The sequence below is a fragment of the Empidonax traillii genome, unplaced genomic scaffold (genome assembly GCF_003031625.1).
Source record: "Empidonax traillii isolate 1590-97213 ecotype Southwest subspecies unplaced genomic scaffold, ASM303162v1 scaffold252:size1141739, whole genome shotgun sequence".
Lineage (NCBI taxonomy): Eukaryota > Metazoa > Chordata > Aves > Passeriformes > Tyrannidae > Empidonax > Empidonax traillii.
Genome location: NW_020955445.1, coordinates 598,125 through 617,716, shown reverse-complemented (window position 1 = coordinate 617,716; position 19,592 = coordinate 598,125). Strand labels below are relative to the sequence as shown.

The 19,592-nt window shown below is 37.3% G+C and overlaps 1 protein-coding gene across 1 annotated transcript in view; it reads right to left on the bottom strand.

The window, feature by feature from the left end:
* The window catches only part of TRHDE (thyrotropin releasing hormone degrading enzyme), a 201,032-nt gene that overhangs the window by 72,243 nt on the left and 109,197 nt on the right, over positions 1-19,592 (bottom strand). The window contains exon 7 of the mRNA XM_027889092.1: positions 11,047-11,112. Within this exon, the coding sequence (XP_027744893.1) occupies positions 11,047-11,112 (66 nt within the window). The remainder of the gene's footprint in view (positions 1-11,046; positions 11,113-19,592) is intronic.

Here is a 19,592-nt window from a genome sequence, read left to right as displayed (position 1 = left end):
ATCAAAGAAAGAGAAATAACACCCAAATTCTGTTTTGAAAGTGCTCACATGGAGCTACAATGATGTTTAACTTATCCAACTACAATTCCTACTTCCTTCTGCTTTGAATAAATTTTCGTGCAACCCTGTTTAAAATGGTCACTATCAGGAACTTCTTAGCTATCTTCTAGTTCAAACTCACAAATAGGTAAAGAGAACTTAAGAAAAGCCTGAGAGGCGTACAACATACTTCAGAGTCATCATGCAAGAATTCACTTCATCCATGTTTTGCCTTCTCTTGGGGCTACTATCTCAGTCAACACTCAAAATCTTAGGGAGGGAATTCAGTGGAATCCTATCACTGCACACCAGATGAAATTCCAGCCCTTTATTTTCAAAAAGTATTTTAGACTTTTTTCACACACAGCAGTGATATAATGCTCACAATCAGCAGTAACTGGAAAATATCCACTGTCAACATGTCATATCTGCAATTAAATCATTATATCTAAACAGCAAGCTAAAACTACTAATCAGGAAGTGTGAACTGGAACCAGACATGGAAATAAATCTTAATTTTCTCCGGAGCCAATGATGCTGAATTGGTCACATAATTATAGTATTTTACTTTGTCCTTTTTCTTTTGTAATTCATGATACTCCCATTTGCTCTAAAAATAGTAAGATCAGCAGAAATTAAATTTCTGGCATTATATGGGTGAATGAGATTTTTAACACTGACTTCGGTAGGAGAAGAATTAGGGCGATTTTGAGAGTATCTCATCCATAGTATTGGAAGTATAGTATTCATGTAGAGGATCCAGAGAGGATCTGTGCCCTGTTCCATCCACAGGGAGAAACTAGTAAGAGAAAGGAGACAAGAGCCATCATTAAACCAATGTGATTGTTTTCTTTGCTCTATCCACTTCTTGTTGATAAGAGACCAGTACTGTAAATCAGAAGTAAGCCAACTGAAATTAACATGGCTATGTCATTTTAATTCCAACAAAAGAAGACTTCAAATGACTGCACGGAACTCGATGTTGCAATTAATAATCTTCTGCAGTGCAAATCAATGAAACCAATCTGAACAGGATCTCTAAAACAGATTCAAAATTTGTATTCAGGCAAACTTCCAGCTGCTTTAAAATATATCCTGCTTTGCTGAGAATCCTTATTATAATACCAGACATATTAAATTGAGAGGTTTATTTCCCTTGTATAATTCAGCTTCACCTTTCAGCTACTAACATGAAAGGGAGGAGGTTCCATTTTAAACATAGTAACAGCAGCTGAAGTCTGGTGGCAAAGCAGTTTGCAAGCAAAGTCTAAAGGGAACAATTAGAAGGACTGAAGAGTTAGTGCATAGCAGAGTCTGATGGTGTCTGCTGTGCAGTGAGACACCTGCTAATATGTTAAGCTTGGCTTTAAAGAAAATGTATTTGACGTATTATTTGGTAGTAGTACTAAACAACTGAGCTAAGGACAAATCTTACAGAAATAAAGCAGTCTCTGAAATTGAACTGCATATATTTGGCTGGATTTGTACATTCATTTTTAGTTCTGCCTTGTTTGGTTGTATAATACACTTCAACCTAAAACCACAAGTTGCTCAATAAACCTATTCTTAGTGCACAAAAAAAAGTGATGGAATGTTTTCCAGAGACTTTTGGATGGCACCTGCTAATTGTGACAGTTTGGCAGCTCATTTCTCTGCTTTAGCTTGAACCATGCTCAGGTATTGCTAAGCAGGCAAAAATTCTCTGTTATACTTTTCTGTAATACTTTTCTCTACAGAAGCCCCAGACTTCGAAATAAATTAGTGCTACTTACTATGAAAAGGTCACTATAAATCCACTGAGAAAACTTTTTGTAGTATGATTTGCGTGTCACTGTATCTAGATCATAATGACCTGCAACATTTGTATAGTAACAGTGAATAACAGATAGGGAAGTGGAAAGAGTGAAGCTCTGACTTTGCTGAAGTAGATTTATTTCTTTTCTGATGTGTATTATGTGTTAAGTAGGAGTTCAATCCTGGAATACTTGGGCTGAAAATATCCCCACTGACTTCTGAAGAGCTAATGGAAATTCTGATTGCATAAGAGTGGCAGAATTGCACACAAAATGCGTTACTTCCAGTGCCCTGTGAAGTCCACTGAGCTCATAGCAACAGAGGCAAGGTTAGCACTGAGCTCCTACCAGGAAAACAGTATAATTTTATTCCAAAGGAAAACATTTTCTTAAATAGCTGCTCAGCCTGCTGGCATTATCTGAGGATTCATACCTATCATTCTTATTCTTAATAATTCCTATAATAAAAATGAAGGAGAAAATAGTCGAAACTGGATTTCACATACAACAGAATAGAAGCTCACTGGAGGCACACCTCTGCAGTATCTGATGATAGTATGATTGATTCTAACAGTGCCCTAAAAGGCAATCCTGTTCTGAGAAAACAAACTTTGTTTATACATAGTGTGTATACTAATTGTTTTTCTTTTTGTTAGAAGCTTTAGCAACACAACAATTTTATCCTAGCTGAAGAGCATCATGACTTCCTCCTCACGAAAGCAATGCCATCTGTAACCTTGCTCTGAACACGGGCACTGGGGACACCACTGGCTTTGAGGTTCAGCAGCACCTACCATTACCACTCTCTATAACTCTCCCTGCTGGGACCTCCAATATGGCCAAAGTGTAGCTGTTTGAGCTGAAATCCTACTTTCAAAAAGTCTACCTGAGATTGAATTCTTCTCCATAATTTCAGTCAACACCAGGCAGTATTGAAAAATATCAAATTTTACCCTTTTTTTTGTCACTGTTTCCTTTGAAAAGCTCTGCTGTCCCCATTCACTGAAGCATAGCTCTAAAGGTCAGAAGGAAAGTGAGCTTGTTTCAGGAACATGATTTTTCATAGCACTGATCAATTTTAGGTAATTCAAGCAGCTACAGAGTCTCTCTTTCTGCACCAACAGCTCAAACCTGCTTAAGTTCAGAGAGAGATCCTGGCCCCGAAGCAGAAAGCAAAGAACCCATATCTCCCTTCTCTTGGTAATCCCTGATAGTTGGGGAGGAAAATTGCCTGCTCCAAATGCTCCAGAAACACACAGCAGATCAGAAAGAATGGAAAGGAGTTAATATAACCAAATAGGAATATTCTGCTAAAAAGCTGCCTTTGCACAGCACTTACGTTATACAGGGCAAAAACCACCAGCACTCATGATGGCTGCTTTACTTGTGGGTGCATTACATTCATTCCTGTTGATGTTCAACTTCCAATTAGATAATAGATAAACTGTAGAACTGTGGATAAATCAAATACCTCAACTTTGTCCGTGGATTGGCTTCTTGCACACTAGGTAAAAAACACATTTTAGGAAAACACTGTGGTCTGACTTCTAGCAGAGCTGAACTCTGTGACTGAACCTGATATGAGGTCCGTTCTGAATACCTGAAATGGTTTATAATGCTAAATACTTTAACAGAACATTCTTCTTGTGTTTCAAAATAGATATCCAAATTTCATGGATCTTTTTCATTTTACTCACATCGGTCCAATTTCCCCTAAAATGTACAGGCACTCCACTTTATATAAAGTGATGTTAACTGAATCATCAATATTTCCTGGAGGCCCACCTTGGTGCCTCTGCAGGTTGAGCTGTAGCCACGCTGTGTGCTCACAGTTGACAATGAAGCCAGTGGAAGCTGTGCTTTGAACACGTAAACTCTTACGATCCATAAGTACTAAGACACATGGGAGTATTGTACATGCCCCACCTGTGTAAATTTTAACTTAAATTTTGGCACGTGTAGATCTCCATTTACAAAATGAGGCTAGGACCACGCCTTCCCTCCTTATGAGGTTTATGTCTTCTGTTCATTAACTGTTGGTGATGCTCTCTGATACCACATTCGATGACATTTAAGAAAATTTTATGTAGCAGCTATGAAACTATTGAACAGAAGGACAATTCAGCTAGGATGGTCTACCTTGTGAACTGAATAAGACACCGTCCTGTGTAGAAAACACTGGGCACTTGCATAATTAAAAATCCTGGCTAAGGTGCACACAAAAAAGAAAAGCATGGAAAGATAAAATTAACCTTAGCATTTCTCAATAACTGTACATTTAAATTATGCACCTTCAATCATATTTTTCCTTTAAACAGTAGAATTTTGCTATATACTCTCAGAGCTAGAAGCAGAACTTCCATTTTTGGAGTGATATCGAAGTCTGGCCCTTAGCATGCTACACATCTTCAATAACTTTAAAAGAAAAAAGTATTGTGACACTGAAACTCATAGAAATTTCTTACACAAGAGACTGACCTACTGTCTTTTAGTGGCCTATATAAGTCAAGGTGGGAAAAGCTACAGGAATTCAGTCCATAACACTGAATTCCTTTAACAAATGTTAACTAAAATCAAGAGTGGTGTAAATTAGAAACATAAGAAATGCTGAGGGGCCAGAAAAGGCAAAAGATGTTAACAATCTTCTATGACATGCAGTTTAGAAAACAGTGATGTCAGCTCCTATGAGATTTCCCATGATCTCTGAAGTCCTACTTTTATTGTGCTCAAGTTCTCTTCTTGACAACTGTTCGTAGAAGTGAGACAGTTTAAAATATAAAGGGATTAGCTGAAACTAACTTAAGGACAGTTAATAACCAGAACGTCCATGGTGATACTCTGATTTTCACTGAGGTCATACGCTCTGTTCTCTTCTAAATAAGATAAATCAGCTGAAAAGTACTTTATTCAACATCTAGTAACTGCACCAGCTGCAACACCAGAGGTGCTCGAGCTGTAAAGATATTCCTGCCTGGTGGCAAAAGTTACATTCTCCCACTGAGCAAAGGAAGACTCCAGGTATTTCCATGTGCATTGTTGATCTGAGGGTAGCATCACAGCTCATTGCTTCACTAACCCTGATCTCAAGGTGCCTAATTTTTTGTTCGTTTGCTTTTACAGAAAACTCTTGAAAGATACCTTAAATGATATCTCTTTGAAACAGCATACAGCTAACTACTGCGAATTGGTAATAAATATACAATAAACAGGTATAATAAAATGGGTACACTGTTTAATATACTGTGTAAAAAATAGATTATGGTATATAGGTTATACCATGGAAATAGGTGAATATATTTAATGTACCACTAGACTTGGACAGAAGCAGCAAACAGTATTAAAAATAGCACATTAGAGAGTTCTTTTACACCTCAAAAGTTTCATTCAGTGACTATTCAAATTCACAATTCAAACAGAACACAGACATGCACATTGTAGGTGTCTAAAACACAGGAAATACTAAGCAGTGTGGATGAAAGAAAGTCTAAATAGTGAACAATATGATAATAAAAAGTGATTGAAATCTGAACCTTGCCGTATTTAACAGCCTGCATGTCACACTTCCCCAGACAGCTCCTGCAAAAGGCTGACCAATTTATTTCAATACAGTTGCCACTCTACAGCACCAAAAAAGACAGCATATATCCAAAGCACCATATGGAAATTCTTCTTCCAAACGTACAATGTGGAGCCTGAAGTACAAAAGCAGTTAATTCATCACAGAAGCAGAGATTCCTACAGTAACTAATTCAAACTGCTGATGATGCACTAAATCAGAGTGAGTGATGAACACATACATAGCAGCAAGTGAAGTTCAAAAGGATACAGATCTATGTGATCAATGAGCTGCCACATAGCAAATGAAATGCAGTGTTGACAAACGTAGTAATAGAGATGAGTCTCCAAAACAATCAAACCAAATAAAAGAACATTTGAATAAACCAGTGCAGAAATATCTCATTACAGAGCCGGAGGTGCCTCTTTAAACATATCTAACCACCAGACCTTCAAATTACTGGTTCTTCTCTCTATATTTAATATGAAAAAAAAAACACAAAAAAACAAACCACTTGAAGAAGTGCAATGTCATAAAGCAGTAAAACCTTCCCAAAAGCGTAATACAGTGACACCAGTCATGTAAGCAACCATCTATTTCAAGCGCACAGAATTGTAATAGAATACAGAAGAAAATCTCACACAAATCTAGTATCATATTGCACATTACCACCCTGAGTGATGACTGAATGATAAGGCCAACCTATGGCTTCTTCCTGTATCAATCTATGCAGTTCAGAAACATAATCAGAGCAAGCGGTGCTGACCAAGCCTCTTCATACTCTAACCACTGTCTCACCTGATTAATGGCTTTTTGACTGAAAAGCAACGTTATTTTGTAAGAAGAGTACCAGCATTGTGATGTGAACTTCTTGAATTTTCCTGGGGAATAAGAAAGATTTATTAGATATTTTCTACAAAAATAATAGCTGTGACTTTCTTGTGTGCAAGTGTTACCAGCTATGGCTACTACTGTCATTCAATTATTCATTACAGCCTTTGGTTCTGTCTATGGAGTGCTATCAGGAAAACAGGGAGAATGTTTTGTCTGTTTCTTATTAAATCTTCTGTTTGAAAATGTCATATGATTCAAGACATCATGTCTTTGAAGGCTTCCTGCAAATCATACCTTCACTAGAGTCTCTTGGCTGCAGCTTTATTGTAGAAATTCCACATTACAATCAAATGCCTTTCCACAGTATATTTACCATGATAGGAACAGGGCAGTTATTCTTGACAGATATGAATCTCTCTAAAGACATCTATCTGTAAAACTGAGCATCTCTACCACAATTTTACTTTCTTAGAGACTCCTCAACAGAACAGTTTGCTGAACTGTTATGGATCATGAGCACTTTCGTACTTTTGCTTCAGATCATATGTCAAAGTATATTCACCAAAGAGCTCCATTCTCCTTCATCAACTTTTCTTTTTAACATGATTCTTTTCTGTGACTATAAGGGATTTTTCACCCCAAGCTATCTCGATCTGCTCTTCAAAAAGTCCACCTGCCAGGTGACAGCACTAATTAGATTAAGAATAAAAGAGGAAGTGAACAAAAAAGGTAGCAATCCTACTTAATTTTTTCCTCTAAACCTTATCTTTTCCTTTCCCTAACCCAAAGATTACCACACCTGTTGAAGTTTTCCTTATATAAAAGCTCTAATTCTGTAGCTCTTAATAAGATGACAAATCATACCTTGATTTTGATGAAACCACAAACAATGCAAAGACAAAGGGCTACTCATTTTGGTTTATGCTAGTTTAATAAAACAACAAGATAATTCTTTTTTATCACCTATTAAACACTTAAGGACATAGCTAATACACTAAAAAGAACTGAAACAATATTAATGCTGGAAATATAATACAGCGGAGTGGTAACAGTATAGGAGGTTCCTAGAGTGTGTGGAAGATAACTTCCTGACAGAGCTGGTGAATAAGCCAACTAGAAAATTTTTCCTGCTGGATCTCTTGTTTGTGAACAGAGAAAGACTGGCAGGTGATATGATAACTGGAGAACATCTTGGGCACAGTGATTATGAAATGATAGAGTTTTCAATTCTTGGAGAAGTAAGGAGAGGTGGAAGTAGAACTGTCACCTTGGCCTATTTACGACATCGGTTAAGAGATCCCCTTGGCAGGCAGTCCTGAAAGGTAAAAGAGTCTAGGAAAGAAAGAAATCCTCAAGGTGCCAGAGTAGGCCATCCCTATGTGCTGAAAGATGGGCAATAAGGGAAGACCACCAGCCTGGCTGCACAGAGAGCTTTGTCTGAAGCTTGGATGAAAAAAGAGAGTTTATGACCTTTGGAAAAAGAGGCAAGCAACTCAGGAGGGCTACAAGGATGTTGAGAGCTTATGCAGGCAGAAAAATAGAAGGGCCAAAGCCCAAGTAGAACTTAACCTAGCTGCCTCTGTAAAATACAATAAAAAATGTTTATATAAATATAGAACAAAAGGAGAGCTAAAGACAATCTCCATACTTTGATGGATAGGGGGAAAAACATAGAGACAAAGAATAAGGAAAAGGCTGAGGTAGTTAATGCCTTCTTTTCCTTGGTCTTTCTCAGTAAGACCAACTGTTCTTTGGGTACCCAGCCACCCAAGCTGGAAGACAGACAGAGAGCAGAATTGAAAGCACTAATCACCTAAGGGAAAATAGTGAGTTATCTGCTACACCACTTAGATACGTGAAAGTCGACAGGGTTGGACAGGATCCATGCAAAGGTACTGAGGGAGCTGGCAAAAGTGCTTACCAAGCCACTTTCCATCACGTACCAGTAGCTCTGGCTAACCAGGGAGGTCCTAGACAACTGGAAGTTAGCAAATGTGACACTCATATACAAGAAGGGGGAGCCCCTGGTGGTCTAGGGCTAAAGGCACTGCACTGTCACTGCAGAAACCCAGGTTCGATTCCCGGTCGGGGCCACTCCCCGGGCAGATGGAGCTCGTTAGCCCTGTAAGGCAATCCATCTACGTCCTGAGGACCTCGCTGCCACCGTCCAAGCGTGCTTGGCCCCGGCAGATGAACCTCAGAATTAAAGGGTGGGCTCAGTTCCGCGCACACTGTGTCTCACCTAAAAAATCCAATGCGCAGGCTGGAAGGTGGAAAGACCTTCCCCGGTTCTTCGTTCGCGAAGACTGGCCATTACATTACATTACATTTACATACAAGAAGGATTGAAAGAAGAATTTGGGGAATTACAGGCCTGTCAGTCTGATCTCAGTGACAGGGAAGGTCATAGGGTAGCTCATCTTGAGGGCTATCACACAGCATGTGCAGGACAATCACAGGATCAGGCCCCTTCAGCATGTGTGTATGAAAGTCAGGTCCTGTTTGACCAACCTGATCTCCTTCTGTGACAAGGTGACAAACTTTGTGGAGGGAAAGGCTGTGTATTTTGTCTACCTGGACTTTAGTAAAGTCTTTGATATCATTTCCCACAGCATTCTCTCTGGGAAAACTGGCTGCAGAGGTCTTTCAGAACTCAGTTATTCAGCAAGCCATTAAAAAAATACAGGAAAAAAGAACCATCAAGTGCACTTTCAGAGTATTTGTTATTTGAAGAGATTTATAAATAGTAGTAATACTTCATTTTGAAGCTATCCTCAAGAAAGGCCATTTAGTTGAACACTAGAATTCCACGTTAAAACAGGATTCAAGGAAACATAATGCTACATCCCAAGTGATGGTACCAAGTTAATGAGCTAAAATGCCTAAACCAATGTACAACAGAAAGGGTAAACTAGTCCTCCAGTTTTCCTTACCATTAGTGAAACTATAGCCCCCAATTGTACAATACAGGAACACTATTTTGTTAGGTTCACCAAAGTAAATGATTGACAGATATTTCCAAACTGTACAATTTGTAGCTTATGAAAAAGCTTATGAAGTTTATGTTTTATTTTGTTCAACTTGCAGACATACACATGGAAAATCTCTATCTGGATTTCAAACCATTTTTAGTTAAAATCATCATCTTCCTATTTAACTGATGCCAAAGCTTCCACTACTCAGATTTTAAGAATTTCGCAGACTTTCATTAGCAAACAGAAGAGTTTCTAATTAGAGCAGAACCAGTGAACACAGAAATATTAGGAAACCATTCAAATCAAAAAACAGAGCTCCATTACAACCTTATGGGAATTATGATTAATCTCTGCATAGCTACTCTTTGATCTGAATCTTTTTTCTCAGTTTATTTCAGGAAAACCTGTACCCTGTTATTTCTCAGGTAAACATAGAAGAAAACGGAAAAACAGGGTTTGAGATGTAGGCATCAAAACTTTTCCTTCCCTGAGTGATACACTTCATTGAGAAAAAATGCTACTGAATTTCTCTATGAATGGATCTGTGCAGGTAAAAGTTTCTGGCTGGAATATGGACTGTGCTGGACTAAGGACAGAAGCCTTACTGGCTTAAATGAGATGAGGGTTTTCCCCCTGGCATACACAAGATTTTAAGAGGATACTTTTGATTTAAAGACTTCTCATCTGGATGACAAATTTATCTAACTGATCTGACCTGGTGTTACAACTAAGAAAATGATCCAGCCGGGTCCTGTAAGTTATGCCGTAAACCCTGGATGTCCTGTAAACTCTCCAAAAAGCTGTATTTCCCCAGCAAATTTCCTTTCATTGCTTTTCCATGGAACACACCTCCCTGACATGACCAATGCATTCATTTAATTTTTGTTTTATATTTTATCTTCCAATTTATTTTGGTTAGAGGTAGAATTATTCTGTTAAAAAATGACCTGATCCTAGACGTAGTTTATTTAAATTTCAAAATGAAAAGCTTACTAAGAACAGATAAGATTGATTGCTCTTTCCAACTTAGCATAATTGTATTTCAGGTGAACATCAATTTACTTTAAAGGACACTTCTAAGTAGCAGGCTGCATCATACATAATTCATCAATCACAGCTGCCTGTAACATGATTTACTCAAGCAGATTTCAATAGAATAGAGGGAGTTGCATTGTTTTTTATGCTTTGGCTTGTTTGCTTTTAAATAGTTTACGAAATGCTCATTTGTGAATTATTGCTGAAAAGAGTTCATCCTTGGTAATCAGCATGTTGAATTTCTTTCTCTTTGTATAGAAATGTTACCTCTTTAAATTTCTTTTAAAAGGCAGAGTGAGTTTTCAAAACATCATTAAGGCAGAGAGCACTCCATGCTCATCAAAGGTGAAAATAAAGCTCAAGGATTTTGCTATGGAGGGAGGGATGGCAAAAGTATTTATCTGAAAAGCATTATTAGTTTTAGGGCCGTGTATTTTCTGGTTAGCTTGATATTATTTGTTAGACCAGCAGTCAAATGTAGGTGAAAAGAAATAGCTACTTTCTCAGCTAGTCCTTTACACAGTTGTCACATGGATAAAATGGCTTCCATGTGGCAATGTACACAAAACAGATACAAAGCCAAGTGCCAGTTAGAGTGCAATCACTTCATACACCAAGAAATATAGGTGAAACTGAGGGCACTGCAATGTATGTTACACTACTCAGCATCTTCCATCAAATTCAGTTTAGGGATGTGGTGGTGCCTTAGATGGTCCTGAAGTGAAGAAACATTTCCACAAACAGATACAAATATAGCTTCAAAAGAAAAAAGAGATCAAGAGAAAAGAGAAAAGACAGAAGTGCCTTTACTTACTTGTAAACCCATTTGAAACACAGAGTGACCCATAAAGTTAGCCAACATTCTAATTAGAGCTGCACCCTGTGGGAAATAATGGAGAAACAAAGAAGTTACCAGTTTTGAATGTCAATATAATGCAATAATAACAACCTGAACTAGGCATTTCCATCCAACAGTATCATTCTGGAAACCTGTGAATAATATAATCTTTATTTGTGCTGGAATGAAAAAGAGAGAGAGAAGATAATGCAAATGCTTACAAAGAAAAGTGAGGAAGCAAACTGATACTGTTAATATCCTGTCTCACATACTGAATAAAGCACAGGTCACAAAACACATTCTCTCCCCTGCTGGAGCATGGATGTGTCAGGTCTACAGCTTGTTGACCCCAGTCTTTCTATACACCTGCAGAAATGCCTTGTCTTATATGAGAGCAAAAAAATAATGTCCATACCAAATTCTACCTCAGTGATTATTCATAATATTTTAATCTCCATTACACTATTGTACATCAGGATTTAGTGATACTACTTTCCTTTGTAAAAGCCTTCAAGATCTGATGACTGGTAGTGAATAATTTCCATGAGAATTTTATAAGATGTGGATATATATATTTGACTTATTAATAGTCAGCGTATTTTCCAGACTGTCATGCAAAGAGGTAAGTACTTGTATAGCACTCTTTCTCTGCTTATACCAGTTCTTATCCCTTTGCCCCTTCAGGCAAAGCACAGAGATCTAAGAGACAGGTGATTCTAATTCTCAGTACTTACTGCAAGAAACAGACAGATACCTGCCAGAGTAGCTTTTCTTAAGGTGTCCTTCTTGTGTTTTTTCACTCTCTCTCAGAAACACAACTGCTGTGTATTTTCTCCCAGTTTAAGTGCTCTATTTCAAGCAGAAATACCTTTGCAGATCTGATTTGACAATTTAGCTATAATATCCCACTCTGCAATGTAATTTCAAGACAGTCTTCCAAGGCCATTAATCAAATGTTATACCTAGTACTGATCACGGCATGAGAGGGAGGACACTTGTGATTCAAAGGCTATAAGAAAACATGATGATAGAACTCTACAACCTCAGCAAGAGATAAAGGTTCAGGAATTAGGTTAACACACAATTAGAAAATAATAACAGAAAAAAAAAGAGAAACATTTTAGATTCAAAAATTCACAGATTCTAGAGCCAAGAGGACTATTACAACAATGTAATCTGCCCTCTGCATTAATAGAGGTCAAACAGTAATTTAGGCAAAAACTCTATGGCTTCTCTTTACACAACATCATCTATTTTAGGAAGAGTCAAGAATAGGAAAATGTTTCATAGCACTACATAATGTGTCATAACTAATATTTACTCTCACAGTGAAAATACATACTTTTTTATTAATTTGAATTTATCTAGCTTCACTAATTTGAGTATATCTAGTCTCAGCTTTCAAAACCAGACTTTGTCTTTTCCTGCTAGATTAAAGTTCAGTGTATTTGGGGGATTTAACAGTCCAATTTTCAGACCATTTTATACATGTTCCACTCATTTTTTTAATATAGTGACTATCTTTTAAGTACTGAAGGGATCATCTGTAATGAAAAAATTTGAAATAATGACAAATCAAAAATATTTGTAAATTATTAGTAAATTTTAAGAAAATACAGGTTCTTCAAATAGGCAACAATAACAAATACTATATAGTTAGTAAAGTAATGGAATAAAAAAAAAAATTGAGGAGATGTTTGCAGTTGCTTATAGGAATTGAATAGTGCGTAAACCAAAACACAGTGTTTGCATTACTAACATTAGGCTATGTTATGGTGCTATTTAATCTTACTGGAAGACCAATCATGTCTGGAACACACAGCAGAATAGAAAAATAACTCCTGTCAAAACAGATTATTACCTGAGCACACAAGACCATAGGTCAGGAAGCATTATTGCCCGTATTTTACTAGAGGAACAGAATGAGTAAAGTTCTCAGAGACATTTAAGAAGATAAACAGCAGATAAATGTTTAAGCAGATAAACAGAAGATTAAAAAATATAATAAACAGATAAATCCTATTTATCCTGTAAGTAATGGGCAGGGCAACCCAAAACATCTGTAGCAGAATTTAAAAAACACCATAAAACACATCAGCCAAAGTCCTTAACAAGAAGATATTTTTCCATTCATCACACAGCCCTTTTCCTACTCATTTATTAGTATTCCAGAATGCCCTTGTTTCTTTCTCACAGTTTAAATTTCACACAGTAGCAAAGGACATATATTTATATAGGCAACTTCACTCTACTGATTTCTGTGAAAAGTAAGCAAGTAAATACTCCCATATAATCTTGCCCACTGAGTCTTTTCTTCTATCGAGAGAAAAAGAACTAGCACATGTGAAGAAATCATAGAATTAGTCTTACAAGTAACATTTAGACACACATGGGAAGGACTATGGCTGGCCTTTACACAGAAAACAAAGTGAAAAAGCAAGCAAAGACAATAGAAGAGTCAATGCACAGAGGCAGGACTACTCTCTCAAGATAGACCCCTTTTCACAACTTCTTTAGAAGTACTTTCTACTAATTAATTAACTTTAGAAAACCCAGAAACCCCACTTATAGCTTCAGAATAATATGCTTGTCCCAGTTCTGCCATCTTCCCCGCTCAGGGAAAGCAAATGCTTTCTGAACTTATTTAAGGAAGGGAAGGGATTCTAAAGAAAAATGGGAAAACAAAAACCCAGAGACTCTCAAGAGGGGAAAAAGTGTCTGAGAGAGAAGAGAAACAGGAGCAAACACGGCCCTTGGCGTGGAGGGAAAAGAAATGGGGGGAAACCACTCATTTCAGCTTTCTTGCACTTTTGAGAGCAGGCAGAACGATGATACATTTCTACGCAAAGTAGAAGCAATCAATACATTCAGAGCTCTGCGAACAGAAGGATAGGACACAAACACTGGCACTCTGACTGGAGAGGAAGAGAAATAGGTTTGCAGGCAGAAGGGTAAAAAACAAGAGATATACAGAGTAACTGGCATAAAAGAGCTTGCTAAAGGAGGAGTTTGGAAGATGACCCTGACCAGAGGGTTATGGGAGATAAAGAAGGTATGTGCAGTAAGTTCAGTTATAGGCACAATGGAATACATAGCCTTGGGGTCATCTGAATGGCCCAATGTACTCGCATTTTCACTGCCTATCCACCTGCCAAGCAGTGAACTAGATGGAGTCCACAAACCTATGGTGCCATACCTTCAGAAAAATCACAACAAATCTCTCCTGTTGAGAGGATGTCCTTAGAAACCTGTCAGCATCACTCTCTGAACACCCTGGCGTGCAAGCCGTCTGCCCTCCACTTCACTCCCAAGGCCACTTCTCCTCTGCCAATATTTGTCCAACCGAGGAACAACATAGAGAGTCTTGAGAAACGAACTTGCCTCTCTTACTGGGCAGAATGGCTCTTTATTGATGATTTAAGCGCTTTCCTGCAGGTAGTGGATGAGTCAGTACCTTGTCAAGAGGTAAAGCACATTGGTTTAAGAGGTTTAGTGGAAAGCAATTCTTTCCTATTCAAAAAAACATACCTCTGTTCCTGCCAGTGTAAAATCTGACTCACCTTAAGCCTTTGTACCCTATCTTAATATGTCTACTCAGACAAATACACTGGTTATTCATTCAGTGATTAATGGCACTACCTGGCTCTGGTGAAGCACTACATTAGCAGATCTCAGAAGTGCTGTAAGACATTGATTTCAATATTCTGCTAATGAAAGGGAAACTGTGGCACACCATAGTGAAATCATTTGCCAAAGATCACCCAGCACGCTCCTTGAATAACCTACGACACAAATGAAGTTTCCTCAGACTCAGCACTGTGCCTCCACTGCCATAGGAAAGGAAGGTAGAACATACTGGCTACTCCAGGGAAATTAAGTGCACGCAGAGCCCTTTTCTGCATAGTGCTCTTGGGGAAAGGCATGCTCCTGGGCAATGAGCCAGCAGTGACTGAAGGGATGGAAGCTTATGCTCTTTCTTTCCCTGAAGCAACTTGACACTCGCACCATGGTAACATAACAAAAATTAGGGGTAAAATTCCTTTATATGTAAGCTGAACATGTCTTTGAAATCTACAAAATTCAGAAACAGTTCAGGTATTCAGTTTAATTTTCTCCATGGCATCATAAAATAATGTGATTGAAACTTGACTTCAGATTAGTTGTAACTCATTTTTAAAGACCAACTCCTCCTCACTACAGATCACAATTACTGTACCTGTGACTACAGTTACTTTAGTCCTTTAGACTTCCCTTACAGTCAATGGGCTGCACTTTATCTAATCTTAAAGTAGACCTCAGATCAGAAAAAGCACCCATCTCTTGTAATTCACACCAAAAGTAGCCTTGACTGACTATCTCATATGTACACACTGCACTGCAGACATCTAAAGTGCACTGTCAAAAAAGACCATACAGCGACTGGTTCCCCACTTTGTGCAGGGAAGAGAATTTCTGAATTATGAAGATACAAAACTGGTGTGACACCATCCTTTTGTATATACACAGACAAATAACATGTATTTTGCTTTATTCTACATGTCATACTTATATATAAGAAGACCAGCGAAGGTACGTGTTCAACAGAAGGCCCTGAAGAGAGGGCAGAGTGCTTGCTAGCTGAAAGTGGATGCTCTATACTGAGCAGACAGCAAAGAAAAGCACTTGAAATAAAGAATTGGTGAAGAAGTTGCAGTGAAGGGAACAAGATAAAAATAAGCAAACCAGCACATAAGGTTACACAGAAGGTAGCAGGTACAGACAAGGGGCCGCATATGAAGAGATACGAATAAGCTGGAAACTCATTCACCATTATTCTTTGAAGAACAAAAAATTATGTCAGTATTCTAAAAAGCTCTCAAGAGAGAAAAATACCAGCAACAAAACAGAAAGCATGAACTACAGGTCACTCTTGTAAGGGCGAAATAACTGATTATTTTGTAAATGCGTTCGAGTGGGTGAAGGAAAAGAGATCATAAAAGGCTGACCCAGAAAAAGCATAGCTCTTTCATCCTCCTTCCCACCAAAACTTTTCATTTTTTTCCTGTAAGATCAACTTCTATTTCTTTTTGTTTGTTCTTTTGTTGTTTTTGTTTTAACCATAGGACTAAGATTCATCTGAGTGCAATTGCATACATTGCAGCTAACTGATACTTGCAGACAGCTGAGCCAGCTGCCTAGACCCCCTTTAAAGGCAATGGAGACAGGAGCAAGCACTTCAGTTCATCCTGATTCACCTTATCCAAAGACATGCATCTGAAACAGGACTGATGAATTTCACTCTAAAGGTGCCTGTTTGGCACATCACTGATGATAAAGGGAGACGAGAGGACTACTCAGTTACAGGAGTCTACAGAGTGAATGTCTCAAGTGAGATGATCCGAATCCCTCTGAACATATTTCATCCTGTAACTTACAAAGTAACATTAGAAAACATGGAAGAGGAAGTAGTGGAAAAATACCTCTTTGAGTCTTCAAAGTCTAAGATACCATCTTGCAGGTATACCTATCACTTTATCTCACATAACATCAAATATCAATCATACCAATTGCACAGACCTCAATTCATTTCTCCTTCACTGAATGTCCACCTAGACATCCTTCTTTAAGAATTAAAGCTGTTTAATTTAGTTCAGAATGATCCCTTTTGTGACACAAAAACTAAAATCAGGAAATATCCTGGTATGAAAAACAACACTGTGGTATCCAAGGTGTAAGCAGGGAGTGAGATGCTGAGGAGAGGAGCATTGGACTACCAACAAAAATTGCATAACTGAAATTCTAAAAAAGAAATTTAATATGTTAATTTTCCACAAAACCTTCACACATCCATTTTGCTTTTTCTTCTCTCATTAAAAAAACAAAACCAATATTGAATACAGGTGATTTATTAACTTTCTTCTATTGTGCAGCAGTCAGTTCAAAATCAGTCTTGATTAATATGTAAGAGCACCACTTGTTTTTCAAATACAGCGGGACACAAATAGAAGATCTACTGTTATTTTTCTGTGTGCTGATATACCTGCAATTCAAGATAAGGTTACTTTCTCTCTAGCTAAAGGAAATTTGAAATACTCTATCCTCTGCCTCAATTACACTAAATGTTATTTGTATTGTTAGAAGTATTATTATCAACAGTAAGTTCTTATAATCATATTCATCTTCATTGATTAAAACAAGACTCAGACCATATACAGGTATTCACAAAGACATCACTCTTTCATAAAGACCTCCTGATTTCAGATGAGAATCACTATACAAAGTTTCATGGCTACTAGTATATACCTGATATATACTAATATATAGGGGTTTAATGAATCAGTTACAGTACACACACATTAAACAGCTCTCTCCCTAAACTATTTACCCTGAGCTATAGGTGAGGTGCCTTGTCAAAGACTTCTTTTTAAAATTCTGTGTCTACTGACTCCACCTCAAGAACTCTACCTGATTAGTAAGACAGAATCTCTCTTTGCAGCTTATAGGTTGGATTTTTTCTTTAAAATGCTGAATATATTTTTACAGTTCTCTCTCAAATAGAAGCCTAAGGATATTCACAATCAAAAAGGTTCTTAAGTAAATGAGTATCACTTCATTTCAGTTCAAAGTTCCAGATTTCATACATTATTCTTTATTTCTCAAAATCGTGGACAATTCTGTGAGTCTAAGTTCATTTCAAATACTAGAAGATCATGTAAACAAGCACTCATACAAAAGTGCACATTTGCACTTCAATCTTGTAATGTGAACACTAGCCAAAAAGTAATATCCAAGTCACGTTTTTCAAAATAATCATTCTTTGTTGGTACCAAGCAACCACAGCTGGATGCCCCATGAAATTTAGCTTATTGACAAAAAACCAGCATGAATTAAAAGTCAGAGAATAATGTACGTCAGACATGTAGCAAAAATGTGACATTTAAAAAAGGATTTGTACATTAAAAAAACCCAAAACTAAAATGAAATCTGTTGAATCTTGGAGATACTTAACAGACAAAATACATTTTGACTAAGCAGACACAGAATAGTGTATATATATGTAAGTGAACTATTTAAAAACTTGGTCAACTTGGTCAACTGATCTGCTGTGTTACACTATGTGCAGTGCACTGAGCTAACTGAATTGTTACACTCAGCATCACAAAGAAGAGGATAAAGAGATGTGTGAAGTCAGACCACAATGTCTGTTGAGCGGCTGGTCTGACCTTATGCAAATCAACACGCATTCCCTAGTTCTCCTGTAGGAACAACTGAAAACTGGGTGACCACTTTCAAACTCAGGTGCTACACTTTAGTTGCACTTCCTTAAGCAAACATACTCATCATATATTCTTACTTTTTTCATTTTCTCTCTGAGAAAGAAGTCCAGTAATTCCTCATCTCCCACTCAGAAGGTTATACTGAAATGTATTTTATTTTCCTACCTTTGTCATCTAAACAGTATTTCATGGTACATGGCCTTACTCTGATGGTTGTGGAACAACAGTGTCCTCTTCATGACATCAGTTAAAACATGATACTGTGGCAGGCTCCTGAGAGACCTTCGCTAAAGTACTTCTATGGAGTTGTAAGAGCAGAGATAATTGCAAAGGCTTCTCTGGAATTCTTTAGCTATCTCTATCAAAAATATCACATCTCTGAGAACTGCAGAAGTACTCACTGAGAAATTCTTTTCAGGGAATTAATTAAATTGTATCATGAGTCACCAGTACTAAATTCCTCTTTCATTTTCAGAAACCTAACACTAACACAACAGCATAGCTCTTTTCTGTATTCTACAATGGCACCTCCAAATATTACAAGAAAAAAAATGAAGCTTAATGAATGTGAATTTGATAAGTGTGAATGCTTCTTTATTTGATTAGGATAACAGAACATATTTGTTTAAATGAGTAAACACATCCTATGATTTCCTCCCTGTGGTAGAAATGTAAAATGTTTAAATAAATTCCTAGAGGCTTTCCCTTTGAAAAACCCACATAAAAGCCATAAGAAGTAAGGAAGGAGATAGGTAGGTGCAGGTGATGCAGCATACTAGCACAAAATGTCACAATATGAGACTATCCTGAGAGTCTTAGTCCAGGCCATTGTTTAGTGACACACTGAAGTACCTTAAGCACGCAAGCTATCAACACTTAAATTCCACAGCCTACATAGATAAAATTGAACAAGTAAATATGTCCTTAGCTAAAAGTGTGTCTGATCATTTTTCCTGCACTTGGTAATAAATTTTTAAAAAGGGAATATATTCATTAAAGGGAGCCCAAACAAAATCATCCCTAACTGATTTTAACAATACAGACTAGGAAAAAAAAAAAATCAGTCATTTAATTCATCTTCTTTACGTTTTAAAGCAATAGAATTTCCAACTGATATTTGTTTATCGATCAGTGCACACTTACAAATTAACATGCTGCTTATACTCAGCAATAAAAACAAGATATATTTTAATAAAGAAAGTAAGCTTACACTATTTTTAAAAGTTTATGAACAGCAAGGGTAAGCCAGTAACTTTAAAAATCAGC